Source organism: Halichoeres trimaculatus, unplaced genomic scaffold (assembly GCF_033239565.1).
Source record: "Halichoeres trimaculatus isolate MK-OKI-2021-1 unplaced genomic scaffold, fHalTri1.1 fHalTri1_scaffold_17, whole genome shotgun sequence".
Lineage (NCBI taxonomy): Eukaryota > Metazoa > Chordata > Actinopteri > Labriformes > Labridae > Halichoeres > Halichoeres trimaculatus.
The window spans coordinates 2459673-2482512 of NW_027437195.1; the positions used below are offsets into that span (position 1 = coordinate 2459673).

General features: G+C 43.1%; 1 protein-coding gene across 1 annotated transcript in view; it reads left to right on the top strand.

The window, feature by feature from the left end:
* clmna (calmin a) overlaps positions 1 to 22840 on the top strand; it is an 88183-nt gene that overhangs the window by 58603 nt on the left and 6740 nt on the right. The window contains exons 2-10 of the mRNA XM_074691753.1: positions 2545 to 2606; positions 8556 to 8651; positions 8764 to 8847; positions 8927 to 9019; positions 12577 to 12773; positions 12920 to 13113; positions 15084 to 15166; positions 15252 to 17435; positions 19220 to 19389. Coding sequence (XP_074547854.1) covers positions 2545 to 2606; positions 8556 to 8651; positions 8764 to 8847; positions 8927 to 9019; positions 12577 to 12773; positions 12920 to 13113; positions 15084 to 15166; positions 15252 to 17435; positions 19220 to 19389 — 3163 coding nt within the window. The remainder of the gene's footprint in view (positions 1 to 2544; positions 2607 to 8555; positions 8652 to 8763; positions 8848 to 8926; positions 9020 to 12576; positions 12774 to 12919; positions 13114 to 15083; positions 15167 to 15251; positions 17436 to 19219; positions 19390 to 22840) is intronic.

Below are 22840 nucleotides of genomic sequence, written 5' to 3' on the forward strand. Positions count from 1 at the left end.
AGTACCATTGCAGCATAAGTCATTAACATGAGAATGTTGCTGAGAAGACATCATTCTGTGCAACTGCAACGCTTACCAGCATTTCTTGTCTTATGAGAAATAAAGAACATATCAACATTTGATAGGAAAAATTCCAGCCAATGATGATTATTTTAAAAAGGGCTACGAGTTAGCTAGTTCACATACTTTTTCCTGTGGCTTCACAAAAATAATTTTTCAATCATCAGGATGCACTCAGAGGAAACTCCGACTTTTCTTCATAATGACAAACTCAGACTCTTGTACAGCTCTGATATCTGTGATGTATCAATGACGTAAGCAGAAAATCAGCATCTGTTTTAAGACGCATCCCGCAGATTGACGAGGCAGCAGACTCCAGACATCAACATGGTGTGGGATGACACGTGCTGGTGGACGTGTTGCTGTCAGTCTAACGTTGGTTTATTTGATTGTTCAGAGTAAACATCATATTCAGCTGAGTTTTTCCTGGTAGTGTTTCACTCCAAAACATGTTCTTCTTGTCGTCTCATCTCACTCCCCTGCCTTCAGGCTGTGTCATCTCCTCCTCCCTCCTCCTCTTCCTCCTTGTTTCTGCTCTGACAAAGATTTATGCCTTAAAGTCTTTTCAGCGACGCCTCCTGAATACAAACCAAACTCCTGCATGCTCTGAGAACAGAGCATGAAACTCTGCGTTTGAGGCGTTTCCCTTTGATGGACCATCACACAGAGCAGACTGCAGCTGTGTTAATGAGTTAACAAATCATTGGCCCGGTCCTCCACGTGTCACTGCTCTTCAGCTAACTGTCAGTGTGTCTGAAGCCGTCATGTCGCTCCGCTAGAGGAGAGAAATCAATATCATCCAGCATCAAATGCTCTCATTACCCTCAGTGTGTGTGATGCAGAGTTAGCCTCACTGAGCCGTACTGGACATTAAGATGAATAACAGCTGACTCTGGAGGTGTTACCATGGCAGCAGAGTTCCTCCACCCACCTTTTCTCACTGCTGCTGCCTCCCTCATGTTAGCTCTGTGTACCCTGGTGCAGCAGAGTCGGTCCAGACCAGAGCTCCTTCAGGGGAGCAGAGAGGTCGCTGGAGACTGACAATAAACATGCTGCGGTCCCTCCCCCCTTTGTCCAGTAAAATATTTACAACATTTCAAGCTTCAATGTAGGGTCTGCAGGAATTTTTATTACTTGTTAGTAAACACAACATTCAAACCGGGCCCCTCCCCCCTTGGCTCAGTGCCAGCAGCAGCACACACCCACTGCCTCTGACCGGGACTTCGTGAACACACTCACCAGCCCAGCAACCACCTGTAGCATCACGTTTCTATATTGGAGAGACTCAAGAGCCGTGCACCTGACTTGGCATGTTAGCACAAGCTAATCACGGGTATTTGACTCATACCTGTTAGCAGAAAACTAACTTACATCACTCTTCATCCCGTGCTACTCTCCAAGTTCCTGAAAGTTGAGCCAAGCTTCACCCTCGTTTGGGAAAAGCTTTATCTGTTTGGTGTTTAGTTTCACTTTGGTTGTGTTGGTTTTATTCCGTGCTACATCTGCTATCGTAGCTTCTCTGATTAGCTTCCACTCGCGATCATCAACATGCAAAGTGACTTGCACACTGGGTGCTCTGTGATTGGCTGATCTAACCACGCTTACTCTCTGCCCAGAAATGTCCTGACACAACCAAAACATCAACATCCAGGCAGAGGAGGGGGATGAGGCTGACACAGACACCTGATAGAGGCCTGTAGGAGACAACTGAGCAGGATTATTCCTGTAGCTCAAACATCTATGAGCATCATAGTGGTAAACAATGTGGCTAACACTTTGGCTTATATTAGCATCATACTGGTAAACAATATTACTCAAATGTTGTTGAGCATGATATTGGTGAAGAATGTGGCCAAAAAGCTAACTTCTGTTAGCATCATATTCATAAACAGTGTGAACAAAACGTTAGCTATTGATTGCATAATATTGGTAAACAATGTGACTAGTTTCAGTTAGCATCATAGTGGTGAACAGCGTTACCAACACTTTAGCTTTGATCAGCATCATACTGGAAAACTATGTGGCTAAAAATTTAGCTTTGGTTAGCACTGTTTTGATGTGTTAATGATGTGGCTCACACTTCCGTGAACATTATATTGGCAAAGATTGTGGGAAACAATGTTACTGAAGTGTTAGCTCTAGTTAGCATCAAGAAACTGAAGTCAGGCTGGAGAAGACAGGGTTAGTTTGGGTGTATGTTTACATAACTACCTGCTAACTGTGCATTATCTCTTACTTATTAAAGTTATTTAAACCCAGTTCATTAACCACTTCTGATCTTAGACTGTGCTGATGGTAAAAAGTAGCGCTGAGTGGCTAATGTTTGTACTTTACTAACAGTGTTTAGGAGGAGATCCACCTGCTTCTTTACTCTGACAATGTGTGATGACTGTGTGATGACTGTACATGATGACTATAAGGTGACTGTGGCTCTGACTTCACTTTCCTGTCCACTCATATCTTTTCTCCTTCTCCTTGTTGCAGTTGAGAGAGAGGTGGTGCAGAAGAGGACCTTCACTCGATGGATGAACCTGCATTTAGAAAAGGTCTGTTGATACACTCATGTCTGCAGAAAACACTCAAACAGCAGAAAGAGTAATCATGGTGTCCACTCACACACACACACACACACACACACACACACACACACACACACACACACACACACACACACACACACACACACACACACACTCATTACAGAGCTGCTCCCCCAGCTCTTGCTCACTTACTGGGTGGAACGTGTCTTTTATTGTGGCTCCGCCCCGAAAGCCACAGCAGCTCAGCCCTCACCGCAGACTGTAAGATGAGGCTGAGATTACCCACCATGCTTGGCTGAGACGTGTGCTGCACATAAACAACGCTGCAGTCTGTGAATTATAGGTGTGGTGGCGAGGAGCCGCCTGTGTTCAGCGTTGAAGTTTCACAGGGCTGTAAAGCGCACGTCTGCGAGAACAGCGGTCGTGTTTCAGACCCACTCAGCCCAGGGTGGTCGTTTTCCTCTCGACACCGCCCTGTCAGCTGATGGATGAGAGGCTGGAGGCTGACTGGATAAGAGCTCTGTGGAGCCACAGGAGAAGCATTAAAACAGATTAAACCTGTAAAGAAAATCGTAAAGCTGGAGATGTAAAGAGGAGTCAATGAGACATAAAACTGTGTGTATATATACAGTGTACATAAACACATCGATACCTTTAAAGAATGCTAAAGTAAAACAAATGTTAAAGGAATAAAAATGTGTTTTCACAGTTTTAAACTTCAAGGAAGCAAACTGTTTGGTTTAAAACTGATCAGTATACAATACAGGTATACATTTTTTGATATTTATTTTTGATTTTTTTTTTAATATTGCGATATTTTCACAGTAGCGGCGTGAGGACTACTGCATACATAACATCAACGTAACAGAAAGAGCCAGCCAGTAGCAACAACTTTGTCTAACACACACAGCCACCAAAGATGAATTAGTCAGTCAAAGATGAATAATAGCTCAATAATTTGGAGATGGTTTTGAATTCAGTGTCAGGTGTTCAGCAGGAAAGTGTGTTACTGTAAAGAACATCTGACAGCTGCTTCCTGAGATCTGCGGGTAGGGATAGGTACTGAATTAGGTATTTTTACAGGTACCGAATTCCCTCAAAAGTACCAGGTACCGATTCACGTAGAATCAAAAGGTACCATGTTTAGGTACCTAAATGTATCCTTGTGACTGTGAGTGAGTGAAAGAGTAGGTGATTTTCCATGTTGGACATGAACAGGACAGCATTGAAGTGTTAAATAATGAAGAATAAATATGTTAAATTTATTTTTTTACATTCTATTATTAAACAAATTGATATTTTTTTACCACATAAAAACAAAAAAGTACCGAAAATTGGGTACCAGTACCGAATGCCAGGTACCGGGCAATGGTACTGTATCATTTCAAATGTGAAAGGTACCCATCCCTAGTCATGGGTTTGGTGCAGGCTGAAACTGTAAAAATGGGGGAATTGTAAATAATTGTACATAACTCCGAGGAATTTCTTGTTTTAACGCAAATAGTTATATTTAACTGTTTGCTTAATTAGTGTATTGGGTTTTTTTTTTTTTTTATTTACTATATTTGCATTCTAAGTTATAAAAATAATTTATTACAGGTTTATGGTTTCCACAGTAAAAAAAATTACAGATTTGTCCTGCTTAGATTTTTTTATTAGTCATTATTATTATTATTATTTAGAGGTAGACCGATATATTGGCCGGCCGATATATCGGGCCGATATTTGGACATTTGTCTCTATCGGCCATCGGCCGTATTTTCTTTTAAAAAGCCGATTTTTGATCCGTTGTATAAAATGACACAATTTTTGATCAGGCACAAAAAAGATGAGCACCTCAAACTTGTGGAACCACTTAAATACATTACATACTTTTGTTCAAATTATATTAATAAGTTTAAATTTCTTTTTCGACATTTTAAGAAGAGTGTGAATGTTTACTACTGCTTGTTACATTGTGTGTTTACTCAGACAAAATATTTCATTGTTTTGAAAGCTGAATAAATGTTCAGAGGACTGGACACGACTTATTGTAATAGATTTCTTTTAGTTGCTCAGAAATTGCTGCGTTTCACAAAAATGTGATAAATATATATTTATTTAACAATCGGCCTGAATATCAGATTGGAAAAAATTATTATTATTATTATTATTAATAATAATAATAATAATAATTATTATTATTATTATTATTTATTTATTTATTGATTGATTGATTGATTGATTGATTGATTGATTGATTGATTGATGTTTGCATTTTTGGGTCCAGTGTGTATATACTATAAATCAAAATGAATTAATAAATTTAAAATCACACAGGCAAGTTGTGCTATAAAAAGACTCTATGCAGTGGAATTCAAACAGTGTTAAGGTGAAATATAAAGCAAAAATAAAAAAAGATCAAAAGTAGCCAGTTAAAAGTACCTGTATGACATTTAGCATGTAGCTTGAACCTACAAGTGACTATTTTATTTTGAGAGTTTGCCTTGAATAAAAGGAACTAACTAGGGCTCTTTGCTACAATGTTTTGAGTGGAAACACTAATTACGTCGCAGAAAAGCATCAATATATAGACTGAGTGTTTCCATTCTGGCTCAATTGTATGCATCAATGTGTCATCTCAAGGCTAAGATGAAACATTGAAAAATCATAAATCCTGATATGGCCTAAAGATATTTTAGTATGAATAAAATGTCATATCACCCAACCCTAGTTCTGTTCATATTTATGACATGCTTATTGATTATGAGCTGATAATAAAAGCTGCAGAGATTTCATTCAGTAGTTAATACATCCCCAGTTCTTATAGTTTCCACTCACTGTCTCAGTTTGAACTAGAATGAGGAGAAAAAAACAGATGAAGACAAATTTTCCAGGGACAGATTCTCTGACTTCCTCTCTGAAAAACTCCTCTTTTATCTTTAGTTTGCCTAAACTAGAGCAAAAAGCCTTTTTCATGACATGTCCTGGCCTCATTGTTATCATAACACACGTTTTAGCATTAAAGGTAAGTGAAAACAAAAGCAGAAGCAAGCTTTAACATTTACTGATGTTTGTTGTTGTAATACTCGCTCTGGCCACAGGGGGAAACGTTTTACAACTCGTGCATGATTTGATGTGGACCTAGTGCACTTTAACTTTCTCACAGGTGAATTTTAACTCATGTTTACACTCTGAGGAATAAATAACCTTTCTGTATGTGCCGTGGATCTGCACACTACAGACTCCTAACCAAAGAGTTAAACCCTGTGCACCTCCACAGAGCCTGACATCACTGTTTTTACCCTGACATACTGTTTGTTTGTTTGTTTGTTTTTTCTGTGTCTCTGGTCTCAGCCCTGAGACAGGGTGAGTCAGCTGAGTCTGAACTCTGATCAGATCTTTTGTCTTCTCTCACACAATGGGCCTCTCTTCTCTTACTCACTGTTTGGCCTCACATCAAATCTCTGACCCAATAATCCACAATCACACGTTTGTCTTCAGTTATCTCGGAAAGTTCCACTCACTTTGGAGCACACACACACACACACACACACACACACACACACACACACACACACACACACACACACACACACACACACACACACACACACACACACACACACACACACACACACACACGCTGTCTTCCATGTTGAGACAGGTTCACAGACTCCTTGGTTTGTAATGACTTGTTGTGATGACAGAATCTCAGACTGCGGGCTGTGGTTTACTGACTGACAGACTTTATAACATAAATGAGCTCCATTTACTCCTCTGTGCTTGATGTCTGAGATTTCTCACCATAAATAAACTAGTTTATGGACTATAAACTATGAATGCTCAAAGCAAAGTTGTAAACAGCTCAGGAAAGAGTGAGAGAGAGAGTGGGAGCACACAGAAACACAGGAACACAGGAACACGTTACTGAGCCCGGACCAACCATTCAGAGCTGTATCTTCAGATATTCAGCACACTGAAAGTACTGTGATTATTTAAATTGGATTTATCCAACTAAGAATCATCATTTAACAAGTCCAAAGGCACGGGACTTTACAGCCTGCCTGTGTGGAGTCTGTATTTGTCACACGTGAACTCCTGACAGTCTCTCTTTGCTTTCAGGACATCCAGATATTCTAAGGAGCATGCCGTTCACACATGTCCCTCCCAGTGGGAGATTGTCATTGTCAGCTGTGCTCTCACAACAAGAAACACTCTGTTGAGTCATCAGGGGGACACATGCAGGAAACAGTGACAGACTGGCCACAAACTCTCTCTGATCACCTGCAGAGCGTGTGTCAGGCGCTGCAGATGATCAGGAACACGCTCTGTGACACTCAGCTGCTTTTGGAGCAGAATTGATAAGGGCATTGGTATCAGTAACATCTTATTAGTAGTAGTACCAGCAGTACCAGGAATGGGCAAGTACTGGTACCAAGTATTGGGCTGATTTTAGCCTTATTTCAGGGTATCAGTACACATGAAGTCCGCCAATATGCAGCTGATACTCAAAGCAAAAAAAATTGTATGTCGAGTAAGTCCTCCTCGCCAGTAGGTGGCACTACATTGCTGTGGTTTGACACCACAGCAACTGTGTGTCAGGGGGAGTTAACAGATAAACTGTTTTATTTTGCACTTCAGTTCATTTATAAAAATACTAAAACTCTGACAGTTGTTAGTTTGATTTTACACTTTTGGTAATGCATTTAAAACAAATCTTAAACTCAGAGAGTTGTTTGTCTTTGGACTAAATGTCAGAGTGACCTTGCCATCTTTGTTCAAAATAATTTAGAATTGATCTATCAAAAGTACTAGTGTTAGCAGTACTCGGTATTGCTGAGTACTCAAGAGGGAGTACTCATACTGGTATCAGTCTGAAAAAAGTGGTATCAAACATCCATAATCAGTACCCATCCCTACAAAACAGACTGTCCAGCAGACAGAAGATTCTGTTTAGAAACATTTGTTGTCTTAAAGTGTTAGAAATGTTGGGAGAAGACAAAGATAGTTGATCTCTTTACTGCAGGTACTTCCAGGACCTCAGCCGGCTGACTACTGGTCTTTAGTCTTGAACTTTGAATCTGTTAGACGCGACCTTATGGAGAACCTGAGACTGTACGTTGGCCCGTGTTGGATTAAAGACACATTGTTTTTTTTTTCCTGTGCTTGTTGTTCCTGAAAGCAGACAGAAGTGTGAGAGTTTCTTTCTGAGTGAGAGATATCTGAAGCGATAGGAGATCATCTCTGTGCCAGCTAATGTTTTAAATGAAAGCCTGAGGATGTGTTTGACAGGAGCACAGCGGACAGCATGTCAGCGGTCAACACTGAGTGCGCCTCTCCGGTCTCTCTGTCTTATTGACGCCCTGTGGACTGTTTACATGATGTGATGTGCAAATAGAAGGCCTAATGTAGCTTTAACTGTCTGCTGTAAAGAGATGAGCTCAAACCACCAGTCTCCACACTGTGTCCTCACATCTGCACATTTCCCTCCAATGGTTTCAGACACAGAGACCAGTCCATGTGAGGGACACCCTATGGGTCCAGTGTGCGTTATAACTCTAATGTTACTGTGGTGAATAGTTACGCCTGTGCTGTGTTTGAGTATGTGAAGGTGTCCTTCTCCCTGGGAGAGGGTGTCAGAAAGTCTGTGTCTGGAGTCAGAAAGGTTGGCCTCTCTGATCTGCACACCTCAGGGTCTTGGGGGTGTTCAGGTTCTGCAGAAATATCAGATTTCAGCCAGTCAAACTCTCTCTAAAATACTCTGTGTTTGTTTTTTGTCTTTAGTCAGGATGAGAGCTCACAGCTCAGCTCTGTGCAGCTCAGAGTGGAGATGATATCAGCTCCTCTCAGTCACACTCAGTGAAGCTGGAGCAAACAAACATTTAAGCAGTTATGACCTGCAGATATTTTCTGTTTTTCTGGAATAAACTTATTCTTGCTAACTTCTTCAACTCTTTCTGCTCTGTGTCTCAGTGTGACCCTCCCATCGAGGTCCAGGACCTGTTCCGGGACATCCAGGATGGACACATCCTCATGGCCCTGCTGGAGGAGCTCTCCGGCTGCAAACTGGTCAGACTCTCACACTTTGATTTGAGTGTTATTTAATTTCACTTGTGCAACTGGATAGTGTTTTTGAATACCCACACTCTTTAATATTAATACATTTCTCATCATTTTCCAGCTCCAAGGATTCAAGAAGTCCTCCCATCGCATCTTCAGACTCAACAACATCGCCAAGGTCCTGTCTTTCCTGGAGGAGAGAAACGTGAGTTCCACAGGCAGTGGTGCCCTTGCTGCTTATTAACTGGATAAAGTATTTACACACAGTCTCAACACGTCTCCAGGTGAAGCTGGTCAGCATCGATGCGTCTGATGTGGCTGATGGAAACTCCTCCATTATCCTCGGGCTCATCTGGAACATCATCCTCTTCTTCCAGGTAATCTCATTTTCTCTGCTCGTGTTTTTGGACTTCTCTCGACATTTAATTCCTCTTCATCCACCCTGAGTTTCCATCCCCTCTCCTCGCTCTCTGTTTTCACTCAAAATGAGGTCAAGTGTAAGGAAAAAAGTCCACTCGACAACCTGTGGAGTTTCCATGAACACACACTGTCAGAGTGGAGCTGACTAGTTTATGTAATCCATACAGCGGGTCAGTGGCTGGGACAGGCAGCGGGGGTCAGTCAGTTCACTCAGACTGTGCTCTCATCAGAGAGGACGTCCTCTATCAGGAACCCTGTGATCCCAAACAGGGCTTGACATTAACTTTTTCCTCAGCCACTGTGGCTAGTGGTTTTCCAGAGTTACTAGCCACTCAGCATTTTCACTAGCCACAGATTTGTTGTTCGATAATTATGTTTAATATGATTGAAGCAGACGTTGGCGAGCAAAAGTTTACTTGAACTAGATTGACAACATTTTCAAATGTAAACGACCACTGTTCACACTCAAAAAAGACTACATAGGTCATTATCAGGTGTTCATCTCTGAAACGGTTGTGTGTAAGGCTGTTCTCCTTTTATATGAAAATATGCAGTCCATGAAGACAAAGTCATAAGTAGTTTAGTATTGCATATGACAAAAGTGAAGGTATGGAAGATTACTCTAAAACCTTAACTAAAAAAAACATGTAAGAAACCCTGTCTGCTTAAATATTTATCTACAACAGTCATTTTTGGGCTGTAAGGCACATCAGTCAAAAAATGCATCATTAAGAGGAAAAAACATAAGTCACACTGGACTCTAAGCTGAATTCAGAACAATCTGGTATGTTTACAGTATTTCCAGAGAGAGCTAATGACTTATAGAGGGCTTTTTTTAATCATCAATGCAGAGTATACTGGTTTGTCAAGCAACGTGAGGGAGTTAACCCCCAAAGACTGCATTTTTTGACTTAACATCAAGACTTTGATGGATGCTTAACAGCTTCCAGCTCTGTGAGAAAGCAGTGAGTGGATAGAAGAGATCAGCAAGTGGACTCATGCCTCCATTACTGCTTACCAGGAAATAACAGGACATAAACATGTGCCAATAAATCATAAACCCTCCCTAACCAAAAAGAGCACACAGACTGCTGAATAAGACCTGGGTCATGATAAATTAGCCAGAAAACTACAGGCAGACAGAGAACCACACCAGATATACCAGAATATCAATGGCTGTGTATTTCAGGATGACTAATAAATTGTGAATGTAAGTGTGACCTGCGGTGTAAAGCAGCTTTGAGTGGTCCATGACTAGAAAAGCGCTATATAAGCTCAAGTCCATTTACCATTTACCATTTAATAATACTAGTTAATAGTAAGTGATTGTTTCTGTTTACCACAATTTATAGCTTCACTTATTATTTCCTTGCTATATTGAGTCCATGTTTGGTCATAACCTCAGCCCCGAACCAACGTTTTCATTAAATAGCAAAGTCAAATCTGTATTTTGAATATCAGCAGTTAATATTGCTTGTGTGTGATCAAACCTGGTTAACTGAGGTTGGATGAAGAAGAAACATTTAATTACACACCTGCAGTTTCACTAGTGTTTCAGTGTAAAGTGTGACCCTGTTAACTGGTGACTCTCAGCTGTTAATCACTGATACCTTCAGCTGAGAGTCACCAGTTAGCATGGTCGCTTTTAACTCCAAAACACTGGTTGTTGTTCTGTAACTGTCCTTACTTGATTGTGTTGTATAGTATTGTTTGACCACAGAACAACCTGACGTTTTTATTCAGCTTGCAGCTTTAATTTATTGTTTAAAGACTGATAGCTCACCTGTATGAATGTAGCTAAGTGATGCTTCTGCCGTCAGCGTTTGCATCTGTATGACGGTGATAATCCTTTGTGAAGGGAGGTTCTGCTGGGCCTGCTGCCCTGTCTGTCTGAGCCTCTCTCTCACACTAACACATACATACACACACATACACATACACATACACACACATACTCCTACACCTTCATATATACATCCATACTCTGAACATAAATGGGGAATGTTGTTATGTTATGTTATGTTATGTTGAGTTTATGGGTTAAGTTATCTTTAACTTATTTGGGATTTAAGGATTGGCCAATCAGTTTATTTATCAAATTCATTTTCTTCTGTTACTAACGTTAATCCATCATTACATCTTTATCAATAGTGTTCTTTTAAATCAATATCTTTTTATTGAAATTTTCACAGAACAAAATAATTGCACAGTCCAAAAGTATTAGAGAGAGAGGTAGCACAGAAATACTTAAATCGTGCATTTTACTGTATAACAAAGAAGAAAAACAAAACAAAAACAAACAAACAAACACACACACCCCCCACCCACCCCCCCACCACCACTGCCAGTGAGCCTAATAGAAAAACATTGACATAAGTCTGTCAAGCATACCTGAGTAGATAGATGGAGAACTGCAGATTACATTAAGCAGGGTTAGAAAAGGGAAAGAAAAATTAATAAGTACGCAATCACAATCAATAGTGTTCTTTTAAGTTAAAGGATGTTAATGGGGGAAGGATTGGTGACTGGTGTGTGTTTTTTTGTGAGTGCGAGGTAATCAGTGGCACCTGAGGGGAAGGTGTTAAAAGGTGTAGCATGGCAGAGAGTGAGAGACCTCTCCAGAGCCTAGGACTGGAGAGAGGAGTTTGGAGATCTCTCCGTGAAGAGCTCTCCCTCAAAGTGTTGCTTGCCGTTTAAATCATGTTTGGAAAATAAAGAAATATATTTTTGCTAAATCTTGGTCCGTCTGGATGCACTCTGTGACATCCTTCTATAACTGTGATAAGTATTTATATTTTAGGAAGTTTATATATTTTTCCATTAGCACCTCATATCTGTGACCGGTTTCTCTTCTCCTCACTACAAGCGCTCCTGGACACCCCTAGTGCATCCATGTAGAGCCAACACTTACACCAACAACTCTTTTAGAGCTGGTTTAGTCACAAAAGTGAAAGTCTGAGCCTAGTTCCCGTTGTTGAGCCGAGCCAACTGTGATCCACCGTGGATCATAGACTCATTATTTACAGGACCATGCCTTAAAGCTTCTTCATCATGTGTCATAGTTATAGAAGTCGAAGGCTCTGTCTCCCTTACTCTGAAATACTTTCTCATATATTTGTTTGTAGAAATAACACATGACTTCACCTGAGCCAGCGTGTCTCTGTTGCTGTAGCTCAGAGCCGCTCACCTAGGCTCCTGTCTGACCAAACAGACCAGGTGCTGCGTGTTCTTTTGTCCTGACAAACATCAGGTGATAAATCCTGCTCTCCTCCCTGGGACCTCCTCGTGTTTGTTATTTTTGAGCCAGAGGAGATCAGATCTTACACCTGGGATATTTTCTGTCTGACGCTCTGATAAAAATGACTCACTGAGCTGTTTTCCTGTAACTGAGCCCTCTCAGCAGCTTGTGCGCTCAGATGACGGTGGATAAAATAACCAGCTGTATGAATCTGATCCTGACCTCTAAAACCATGGACTGAAGGGGAATTTAATCCATCTCTCTGTGTCCTTGCAGATTAAGGAGCTGACTGGAAACATCAGGAGCCAGTTCCCCTCCACCTCCAGCCTGTCCTCCATCCCCACCAGCTCCGACTCCGACGCCTCCTACTGCAGCACGCCTTCAGACGAGAGACAGACGGCGGCTGGTGCCATGAGGGAACACAGCAAAGCCATCAAGAAGCTGCTGCAGTGGGTACAGAAGAGAACACGCAAGTGAGTGGAGTGTCCAATGACATCTTTGATCTTTACACCATGAAACAGACTCTGTGCTTTGTTCGACTGAAACAGACCAGCTTAAGTTGATCTCCCTCTCCTTCTGGAGGTCTTTGTGACTCACTTCTGGCCTTGTCTTGTCCTAGGTATGGTGTTGCAGTGCAGGACTTTGGGAAGAGCTGGACAAGCGGTCTGGCCTTCCTGGCTGTCATAAAGTCCATCGACCCCAGTCTGGTGGACATGAGGAAGGCGCTGCTGAGGACTGCGAGGGAGAATCTGGAGGACGCCTTCAGGATAGCCCACTACAGCCTGGGTATCCCCCGCCTGCTGGAGCCTGAGGGTAACAAGATCACAGCTGTTTTTCCTCCTCAGTAAAGAGCTAACCATGTCTACTGAAGGGGAATGAAGAAGTACTTGAGCAAAAGCCAGATAGTTAACCCTCCTCACCAGGTTTCTTACACGTGGATAACTGGCTTACGTCTTATCCACACTTTAACCACCATCCGTGGATAAGGCTTCTTTCAGCAGGGTTTGGTGTGTCGATGCTGAGGCTAACAGGTATCACTTGATGGATGGATTAGTGCAGAGAAGTAGCTTCAGTGTACGGGAGGACAAATCAATCCATTATGCTCTCTTTATCAGCAAAGAGGTGATACTAATGGTCACACTCTCTGATACCCCCTTTTCCACCAAATTTGTGCTGGTGCTGGTTCTAGGCCAGTGCCTGATGTAGTACTGGTTCTTTGTGTTTCCAAAGACAAAGAACTGGCTCCAGGTGCTCAAAACTGGTGCTAAGAAAGCACCAACTCTTTGCTGGGCCAGAATGAAGCACTGACTACGTTGGGGCCGGGGGAAGGGCTACAGTGACCTATGATCATTTAAAAAACAGTCATTGTTAAAAAGGAAAGCTGCTGGGCGAGTCCTCCATTGTTTTGTTAGAGTTTCCTCATTCATGATTTGAAATGGAGGCAAAATGAAAGGGCTAATGTTTTGACTCTAACACATTAGGTCTATACCTTATTATTTTATCAAACAGACCAAACAGCCTGATGACAGGGTGTCACTTTTGCCTCATGTTCGTGCATTCACATTACTCCCCTGCTCTGTGCTGCACAAGGTAGCGATCTGCTCCATTTACAACCACACAGGAAAAAGAGAAAGAGAAACAAATACACTCCGTGTAGCAGAGAGTCAGGATAAAATGATGTAAAACAAATCTCTGAAGATTTGTAAGTGCTCCCAGCGCCTTTGTTGCCGTTTCCTGCCCCATGCATCTGCAGCTGATGCCGCCTCCCCCTGGAACGGCTACAAATGCAGTGGCATACTGATGTTTTACAGTGATGCAATGACGTAGCCCTTCCTTGGCTCTTTGCAGGTGGTAAACTAAACCGATTCCTAGAAGGAATGTAATTAGAACCAACTAAGCACTCTAGCACCAGCACCGAATGAGCACTGGTGGAATAGAGGTAAATAAGGTAGGTGGGCTCTGCAAAAAAAATAGTTTTTTATCAGTAAACATAACATTTAAACTGGACTCCTCCTCCTTGGCTCAGTGCCAGCAGCAGCACACACCCACTGCCTCTGACTGTGTGTACGTGAACACATTCACTAGCCCTGCAACCACCTGTAGCATCCTGTTTTTACGTGGGCCGTGCACCTGACTTGGCATGTTAGCACAAGCTAATCACAGGTATTTGACACATACCTGGTTAGCAGAAAGCTAACTAGCGTCACTCTATATTCCATGCAGCTTCACCCTCGTTTAGGAAAAAGCTTTATCTATTTGGTGATTTGTTTCACTTTGGTTGTGTTTTTCTTCTTCTGTGCGACGTCCACTATCATAGCTGATTAGCTTCTTCCACTCTCGATCAACAACATGCAAAGTCACTTGCGCACTAGGTGCTCTGTGATTGGACAATATAACCACGCCTACTCTTCGCCCAGAAACATCTCAAAACAGCCAAAACACCAACATCCAGGCAGAGGAGGGGGTTGGGGCAGACACAGACACTTACACACATGTATAGAGGCCAAAAGTAAAAGTTGAAAATCTTGCAGACCCTACCTTGAAGTACACTCAGGTTCGTCCCTTTAAGTTGAACGCTTTCCCCCTTCTGTAGTAGAAAAAGTTAAGGATGAATTTTGTTTCCCATGCTGAGAGGAGAATAAAAGGGGACAGAGAGATGTCTACTTGATATCGCTTCATGCGGTAGATCTGTGTCCAGAACTGTCAGCTCAGCTTTGACACAAAGTGAAAGTCAGGCCTGGTGATGTGAAACATTCAGTGGTGACTGTTCTCTGTTTGTTTAGATGTGACCATGAAAACGCCAGACGAACAATCCATCATCATTTACGTGTCGCAGTTCTTGGAGCACTTCCCTGGCCTCGAGGAGGTAAGTCCTCCAGAGAGTGGATCAAGGTTGGTTGATACACCTTGATAATTTTCCTGATGTATTTCTCCTCCTGTCGTTGTCTCAGGATGAGCACTGCCGCCTGATCGAACGCAGCGTCTCGATGTGCCGACTCAACTACAGAGACGCTGACTCTGAGTACTTCAGGAACGGCACCCACCGGGGCAGAGTGAGGGAGAGGTCCTACATGTTTGAGAGAGACTCTGCCCATCCCCCTCCCAAAATCTTCATTTCCTCTGTGTCCGAGGACCGGGGCGCCAAGCCGCCCTCCTTCAGGGTGGCTGCAGCTCGCTCCTGGTCCAGTGAAGACATTTTAGCGGACTCAGAGGAACTCTGTAGGAGTGTTGTTAAAGAAGCTGAGGAACCGTCCATTGAGGCATCAACAAACTCAGCATCCAGTCCTGCACAACTGACCCACACCCAGTCACCCACCAGCTCCTCCGTGCCTGAGTCCGTCAACACAGAGTCTGTGGTCGGCGACTCGGCAATCAGCTCCCCGGACTCCTGGGTGGAAAGCGAGTTTGGGGTCACGCCAGAGAAGTTCAGTGAGAGTCGAAGCGACAGCTCTTTGTGCGACAGTGGAACAGCCTGGGATGTTTACCGCGCCACGCCGGTGGAGATCACTACCCTCGATGATGTCATCCCGTTAACAGAGGATAAAACCCCTGACGAGCAGTCGATCACTGAGTCCTACGCTGATGAAGGGATTTACTCTCTGAGCTCACTGGAGAGCACTCAGGAGAGAGCGCCGGAGAAGAAACAAGAGGAGGTGGAGACCGAGAAAGAGATCAGCCTCTCATCAGGTGAGAAGGATGCCGTCAAGGATCCAAACCAGGAGGTGGCTTCAGAACAGAAAACCAATCAGAGCGAAGCACAGACTGAAAAGGAAACTGACCCTAAACTGAAGGAAGTAAATCAACCTCAGAAAGAGCCAGAGCAATCTGAAAAACTACCAACTGAATCTGGGGGAGAGGATCCCTCTGAGACTGACAAAACTAGCCCGTCCCCGCTCATCTCCATCACCAAACCCCCAGATGGTTCAGAGGATCTCACAAAGCAAACCAGTGTTGAAGAGAGTGCTCAAGATAAACTAGAACATGACATGAAAACTGTGGACAAGGCGGCACAGGGACAGACAGTACAAGCTAATGGTCCAAGTGAAAGTACGAATGTGAGACAGAATGTTGAGCAGGAAACTGAACGTCTGAAAACAGAGGAGACGACAGGAGAGTCGAAAGAGGAGTCAGAGGTTTTAAAAGACAAGGGGGAGGTGGAAACACAAGACAAAGGAAGTGAAGTGGTTCTCAGCACAGAGACTCACCATGAGGGGAACAAAGACGGCGCCACAGAGACACGTCCTGCCCCGGGCATAAACATTCCTGTGATCTCTATTTCAAGTGAGCCTGAGGAGCAGAGAGAGGAGGAGACGTGTGACCAACAAAGCCAAGATGATGAGGTTCATCAGGTGGAGGCATCTGGAAAGAACGCAAGTGTCAAAGATGTCAGCAGCTCTCAAAACCAGAAAGAATCAAGCAGCCAGTCAAAGAACAACAATGAGGATAAGGAGCCTGAGACGTCTTCTCCTGTATCAGTAAATGCTAGAAATACAACTTCAGAGCCAGTTAAAGAAAAGGAATCTGGTTCTTTAGGTGAAACTGATAAACATGGCATCAGTCAGTCTTCAAATACAGAGACATCAGGCGAAAAGGATGCCGATAAACGGGAGTCAGAGCCTTTAAACCCAGAACCTCAGACAAACTCCGAGAAGGGCTCCATCGCTCAGACTTCCTCTCCAGAAGCTCAACCTGGGAAGGAGGGGCAGGAAGCAGACTTATCTGATGGAGACCAGAACAAACTGATAGATATCTCTGAGGATAATGGGACAGCCATGACACAGCAGACCACGTCGGACCTCATCAACCTAAAACCAGACGGTCCCTCCTGTGTTTCATCTGGTGAAGCCGGGAGTGTGTCCAAAGACACAGACTTAATCTGCATGGACTCTGATCGAAACTCTCCCACAGAGGACCTCCTTGGCGACCTGATTGAACCGATGGACCTGTTCTACCCTGACAAAGAGGAGCCCATGCTCACTGAGCCCCTGGACTCTGAAATGGAGAGCTGGCCCTCCGTTCTGAGCGTGTCTCCTCTTCAGCCAGCGCCAGCTTCAGAGACCCTTTCAGACGACCAGCCGCTCATCCTGCTGGGCGAGGACTTCAGAAATGGAGTGGATACCACGAAAGACAACAAGGTGAGCGTGAGTTTGACGGTTCTACTATCTTTTAAACTGTTGTGTTGTTTAAATTGTCATTTCTTGGTTTTCCCTGGGATGGAACTGTCAGTTTGTGGGTTTGGTTTAAATATCTCAGACAGATCTGGTGGAACAAGTTGCCATGAACGATTTTACCTCATTAAGCTGAATCATAATCCTAACCCACCCTTTGTTTGGCCACCATGGAGCTGTTGATGCTCAGGACTCTTACAGGTTTCCAGTTGAAGATGGGATATTTACTCCCTCGTTAGTGTGATGAAGGTTGAAGTTGTTCCCCTCTGATCAGTTGAAGGTTGTAACAGATGTGTAGGGAAAGAGGGGTGGAGATGTGAAGCATCAAACCAGGCTGAGGCTCTTGTGAAATCTAACCATGTATTTGTCTTATTTTAGTAAAACATGTCTCTATAGACTTAATATGACTCACTTTCACTGAGAAAGTCCAGAAAAAGAGCCTATAGTCTGACAGTCTGTTATGGCTCCATACCTCTGACCAATCCATGCATTTGGACAGGGTGCTTCAAGGGCGTGGACACACTGGCCATCTAAACTGAGCTGTACTCAAGCACATTTGACTAAAACTGGGACATGTCCCCAGATTACCAACTCGTACTGTCCCACTTTTTGGTACCCTTCTGATGGGGTGCCAGACAAACTAGATCTGACCCCAGATGGTGGAGCTACAACACTGCAGACTGTTGATTGGTGAAAAGAACGGTCACTACCTGTGTGACAGCGGCAGCGTATTTCTCCTTCTCTGAAACAAAGCTTGATGTTCTTTGTATCAAAGAGCCACATGCCAATCACACAGAAGACGAATTGCTGGATGTCTTCCTTTGTTGCTCTTTGTTTACTTTGTCACGTTTTTCTTCTTCATTGGATTTATTAGTGGTTTACACTGTGTCGTGCTATTATGTAGCTGACACGTTTATCGGTGTCCAACTTAGACACCACTTTCCAGAAAAGGCACGGTTAGCTGTGTAAACACAAACAGGACCAGGCTTTGGCTCCAACCCTTACCAAGTGTTACTGATCTAAACCGGACTGCTTGGTGGAAACGGGGCTGACGTGGACACTGGACTAGCTCATCGAGAAAGTCACCCACAGCTGAGCCCAGGGCTGGGCGGTTAGGGCAAAAATCAAAACCAGGATTTCATGAACCTTTTACCTCGGTTCCAGTTAATGCAGGATTCTCCTACTCTCTGCTCAGTTATTCTGGAAATATCTGAATAACTTAAGAACAAGTAACTGAAATGAACATGCACAGATGAACAGTTAGGGGTTATTTAGTGAAACAATGGAATTGAAAACACACTCCAGCTAGGATGGAAATGTTATGTGAAAAAAAAAACAAAAAAAAACCTAAACTTTCTAAAAAAAGAAAAAATTCCCACCCCCCTGTGGTGTGTGTGTGTGTGTGTTTTGGGATTTATCTGGAGGGCACATACTGAGTGTGTTTTATTAACCCTACAGGTCAAAGATGCTCAAACTACTCTGAGCTAAAACTGTCTCATTGTTTGTCCCAGTGAACTGTCAGGGCTTAATCCCTTCAGGGCTACATCTGTAGAGGCTGACGGTGAAATGAAAGGATAAATTATAGCAATAGCTGTCTAACCTGGAGCTGTCACTGTGTGAAAACTCTCTGGGATGAGAACAGTGTTCCTTTAACAGAGCTCTGGGAACTTTTCATGTATCTGTGAAACTTTCAGTGTCAGCCTCCTCCTTTTCCTTCCCTGAACATGTTTCTGTTTGTCTCTGGCTCTCAGGTGATCAGTCTGACCGACCTGGAGCCGTTCACACCACCTGAGTCCCCAGATGGCTGTTTGCTGAAGAAAGAAGGGCTGTGGGGTGGGGATGTCCCAGCAGACTGCAGGGATCTGAGGGAGGCTGAGAAACAGAGTTCAGACTCTGCCAGGGAAAACACGGAGTCTGTGAGGTGGGTTTTCTATTCTTAGTCAGCTGATGGTGCACACAGAGAAACACACTGATGAACAGGCACACAGAGAAACACACTGCACCCCGGGGGAAACTAATGTTATGGCAATGGATGGGACTGCACTGACCCGGCCTCGTTCACTTGGCTCAGATATTTCCTTAAATGTACTGGACAGAGTTATCTCTGCCGGCCGCTGATGGGAACCAAGACTGGCCTTATGTGGGTCGAGACACTGCGGCGTGGAGAGACGGGCTGAGGGTCACAGACATTAATGTGGATGAATTAATGAATGAAATGCTTACGCTCATGGTCGCCTGTAAAGCTAAAGTCCCATCAAACCCTACTCTAATACTGTTTCTATTTTCTAACTCTGGCTATTGCTGCACATGGGATTTAGAGAAAATTATCCCGATTAGATAACCTTTTATTGCTGCTTTAAAACTGTTTCAGTTGGGGCTGAACGACTGTCTGCGCATATTGTGATATGATAAAATTAGATTTTCTAACTGTGAAGTCAGTGATTTGACTAGTCATGTGATCTGATTATGTGACTTGCCAGTGAGCGGAGCAGAGCAGGCAGGGAAAAAAGTCAATACTCTGCTTCAACCTGTTGCACCAGTTGGGATGGGTATGAATAACCGGTGCCTGTTAGGAATAGATTTGAAATGGTTCAGTCCACCAACATCCTAAGCCTCTTTGCTTAAAGGGATAGTTTGGGTTTTTTGACATGAACCTGTATGGCATCCTCATCTATAGTTACCTACATCAGTGCTGTCTTACCCCTGTCAGCGTCCTGTGACCCGAGATCTGGTGCGGTTTCGGTCCAGACGAAAGTAGTCCGGCAACATGGCTGGGGTCACAAAAATAAAGCGTTTTTTCCTCTCAAAACAATTTGTGTTCAAAAGAGTGATAAATTTGCATCACAAAACTGCAAACCGGAAAAAAGTCAGACTCCATTATCGCTTGGCACTACTTTCTGGTGCGTATCACTGCGCCGCACGGTGCATCCAGCTGACCGGCACGTGTTGTCACTGTCATTACAACTTAAAAAAGTTAACGATAACATGCTTGACTACGACACTGATGAAGATGACATTACGTTTAGCACAGAGCTAAGGGGATTTATTTATGAACCTGAATATACTGATATTGAAATCCGTCAGATGGAGCGGGGTGACACGGGTGGAGAGAGAGACGATCACAGTCATGTCACTCCTGGAGCCACAGCTGGAGCCCTGAAAGAGAGAGTGACAGACAAATGATGGTGCACTTGTCAGAAGTGTGCAGCAGAGTCCTGCACTGGGTCGGGTACCTGCAAAAACAGCTGATTTGCGGGTGGTTTTAAAAACCTTTTTTCCTCCGGGTTTGGATCTTGGTGGAAAAAATAACATGCAGGTCGGGTCGTGGGTTTTAGTTTGACACATCAAAATTAATATAAAATAATAATGAATACAATAAAATAAAAACGTAAGTTGTAAGCTGGTTGTAAGGCTGTGACCATATAGATTCTTGCTTTAAATACGTAACATGGTGGAAGGCTGAGCCACGCTATCCAGTTCTTATGATACATCCATGGTTGTGACATGATCACAGCTCGTACCTGCTGAGCGTCGCTTAAGCCTGGACAGAAAGTAAATCTGCTATTACACATGTAAAGTTCCTTTAAGAGATTAAAAGTTTAAAAGCATTAAAGGTAAAAAAAAAAAACCGAGTGATTTTACAGTTGTATGTGAGAAGATCACAGAGGGTTGATGATGGCTCCAGGAGCGACATGACTGTGATCATCTCTCTCTCTACCCGTTCTAGATCCATCTGACGAATTTCAGCATCAGTATATTCGGGATAAATGTAATGTTATCTTCATCAGTGTCGTAGTCACACATGTTATCGTTAACGTTTTTAAGTTGTAATGACAGTGACAACGCGCGCCGGTCAGCTGGATGCACCGTGCGGCGCAGTGATACCCATCAGAAAGTAGTGCCAATCGATAACGGAGTCTGACTTTTTCTCGATTTGCAGTTTTGTGATGCAAATTTATCACTCTTTTGAACACAAATTGTTTTGAGAGGAAAAACACTTTGTTTTCGTGACCCCAGCCATGTTGCCGGACTACTTTCGTCTGGACCAAAACCGCACCAGATCTCGGGTCACAGGACGCTGACAGGGGTAGGTCAGCGCTGATGCATGTAACTACAGATGAGGATGCCATACAGGTTCATGTCTAAAAACCCAAACTATCCCTTTAACTATTCCTTTATCAGTTTTTTATATTATGCTATACCTTACAGGACCTTTTAGCCCCAGCTAGCTTAGCTCAGCAGATGATTACAATTTCTCAAGAAAACTCTGATTCAGGGTTGTCAGCTTTAGGTTTTCCTGACGTATCGAACACACCATGAAAAGATCATTACTCTCTTACACTGGATTCCTATTCAGCACATTCAACATGTTACAATATCCCGATATCTATATATATATTGTTACGCCCGGCTCTCAGGCACACCAAAGGAAGGAGACAACTCCAAGGTTTAAACCGGTTTACGTTTGTTCTTTATTATTTAAAAAGCAAAGTCCATCATATCTCTTCTGGAATCAGAGCTATTCGGGCGCAGCCGCGCAGAGACATCCAGAAAGACGACCACGTCCACACACAAGAGAGCCCGCAGCCCCCCTGCAGGCTCGAAGAAATAGGAGGCCCAACCCTCACACTGGCCAGGTGTTTCAGGTTGCTCCATCATGCAACTCCACCTACTCCAGACGTCACCTACAAGAGAGAGCAGGGCAGCTCAACAGTGCCACACACAAGCATGGACGGCTTCATGGGCCGTCACAATATCTATATATATATATATATATATAAATATCTATATATATATATATATATATATATATATATATATATATATATATATATATATAAATATATATATATATATATATATATATATATATATATATATATATATACATATATATATATATATATATATAAACATGTCAAATATAACCTAATGGACCAAAAACCATATAGAAAAATAGTATTAGCTTGATGCTACGTTTAGGGGAATTTACATAGATATTCTAGCGGTTATCATACATTGGTATAAATTAAGTTAGCGCTAGCTCATGCAGGACACATAAGTCATACACCCAGCTGTGATCAGCTGACAGGCTGATGTTCAATCTCTAACCCCTCTCAACCAATCACAGCGTATGTTTAACAACAAGGCGGTGAATTCAGATCATGTCTTCACTCTCTCTTATTGCTGCTACCTCTTTGCTACCCAGCTGCTGCTGTCTTAATAATTCTTCCCCCACCCCAGCCTCCTCCTATTAAGACTCTGTATGTATCCTATTGATCCGTATGTTCATATGGGGGTTTGCTATGCACTCCCTGGAAAACTCGAGCAGGCTGCTCGGCTAACCCAGGGAGTACTCTGTAAAGCAGAGG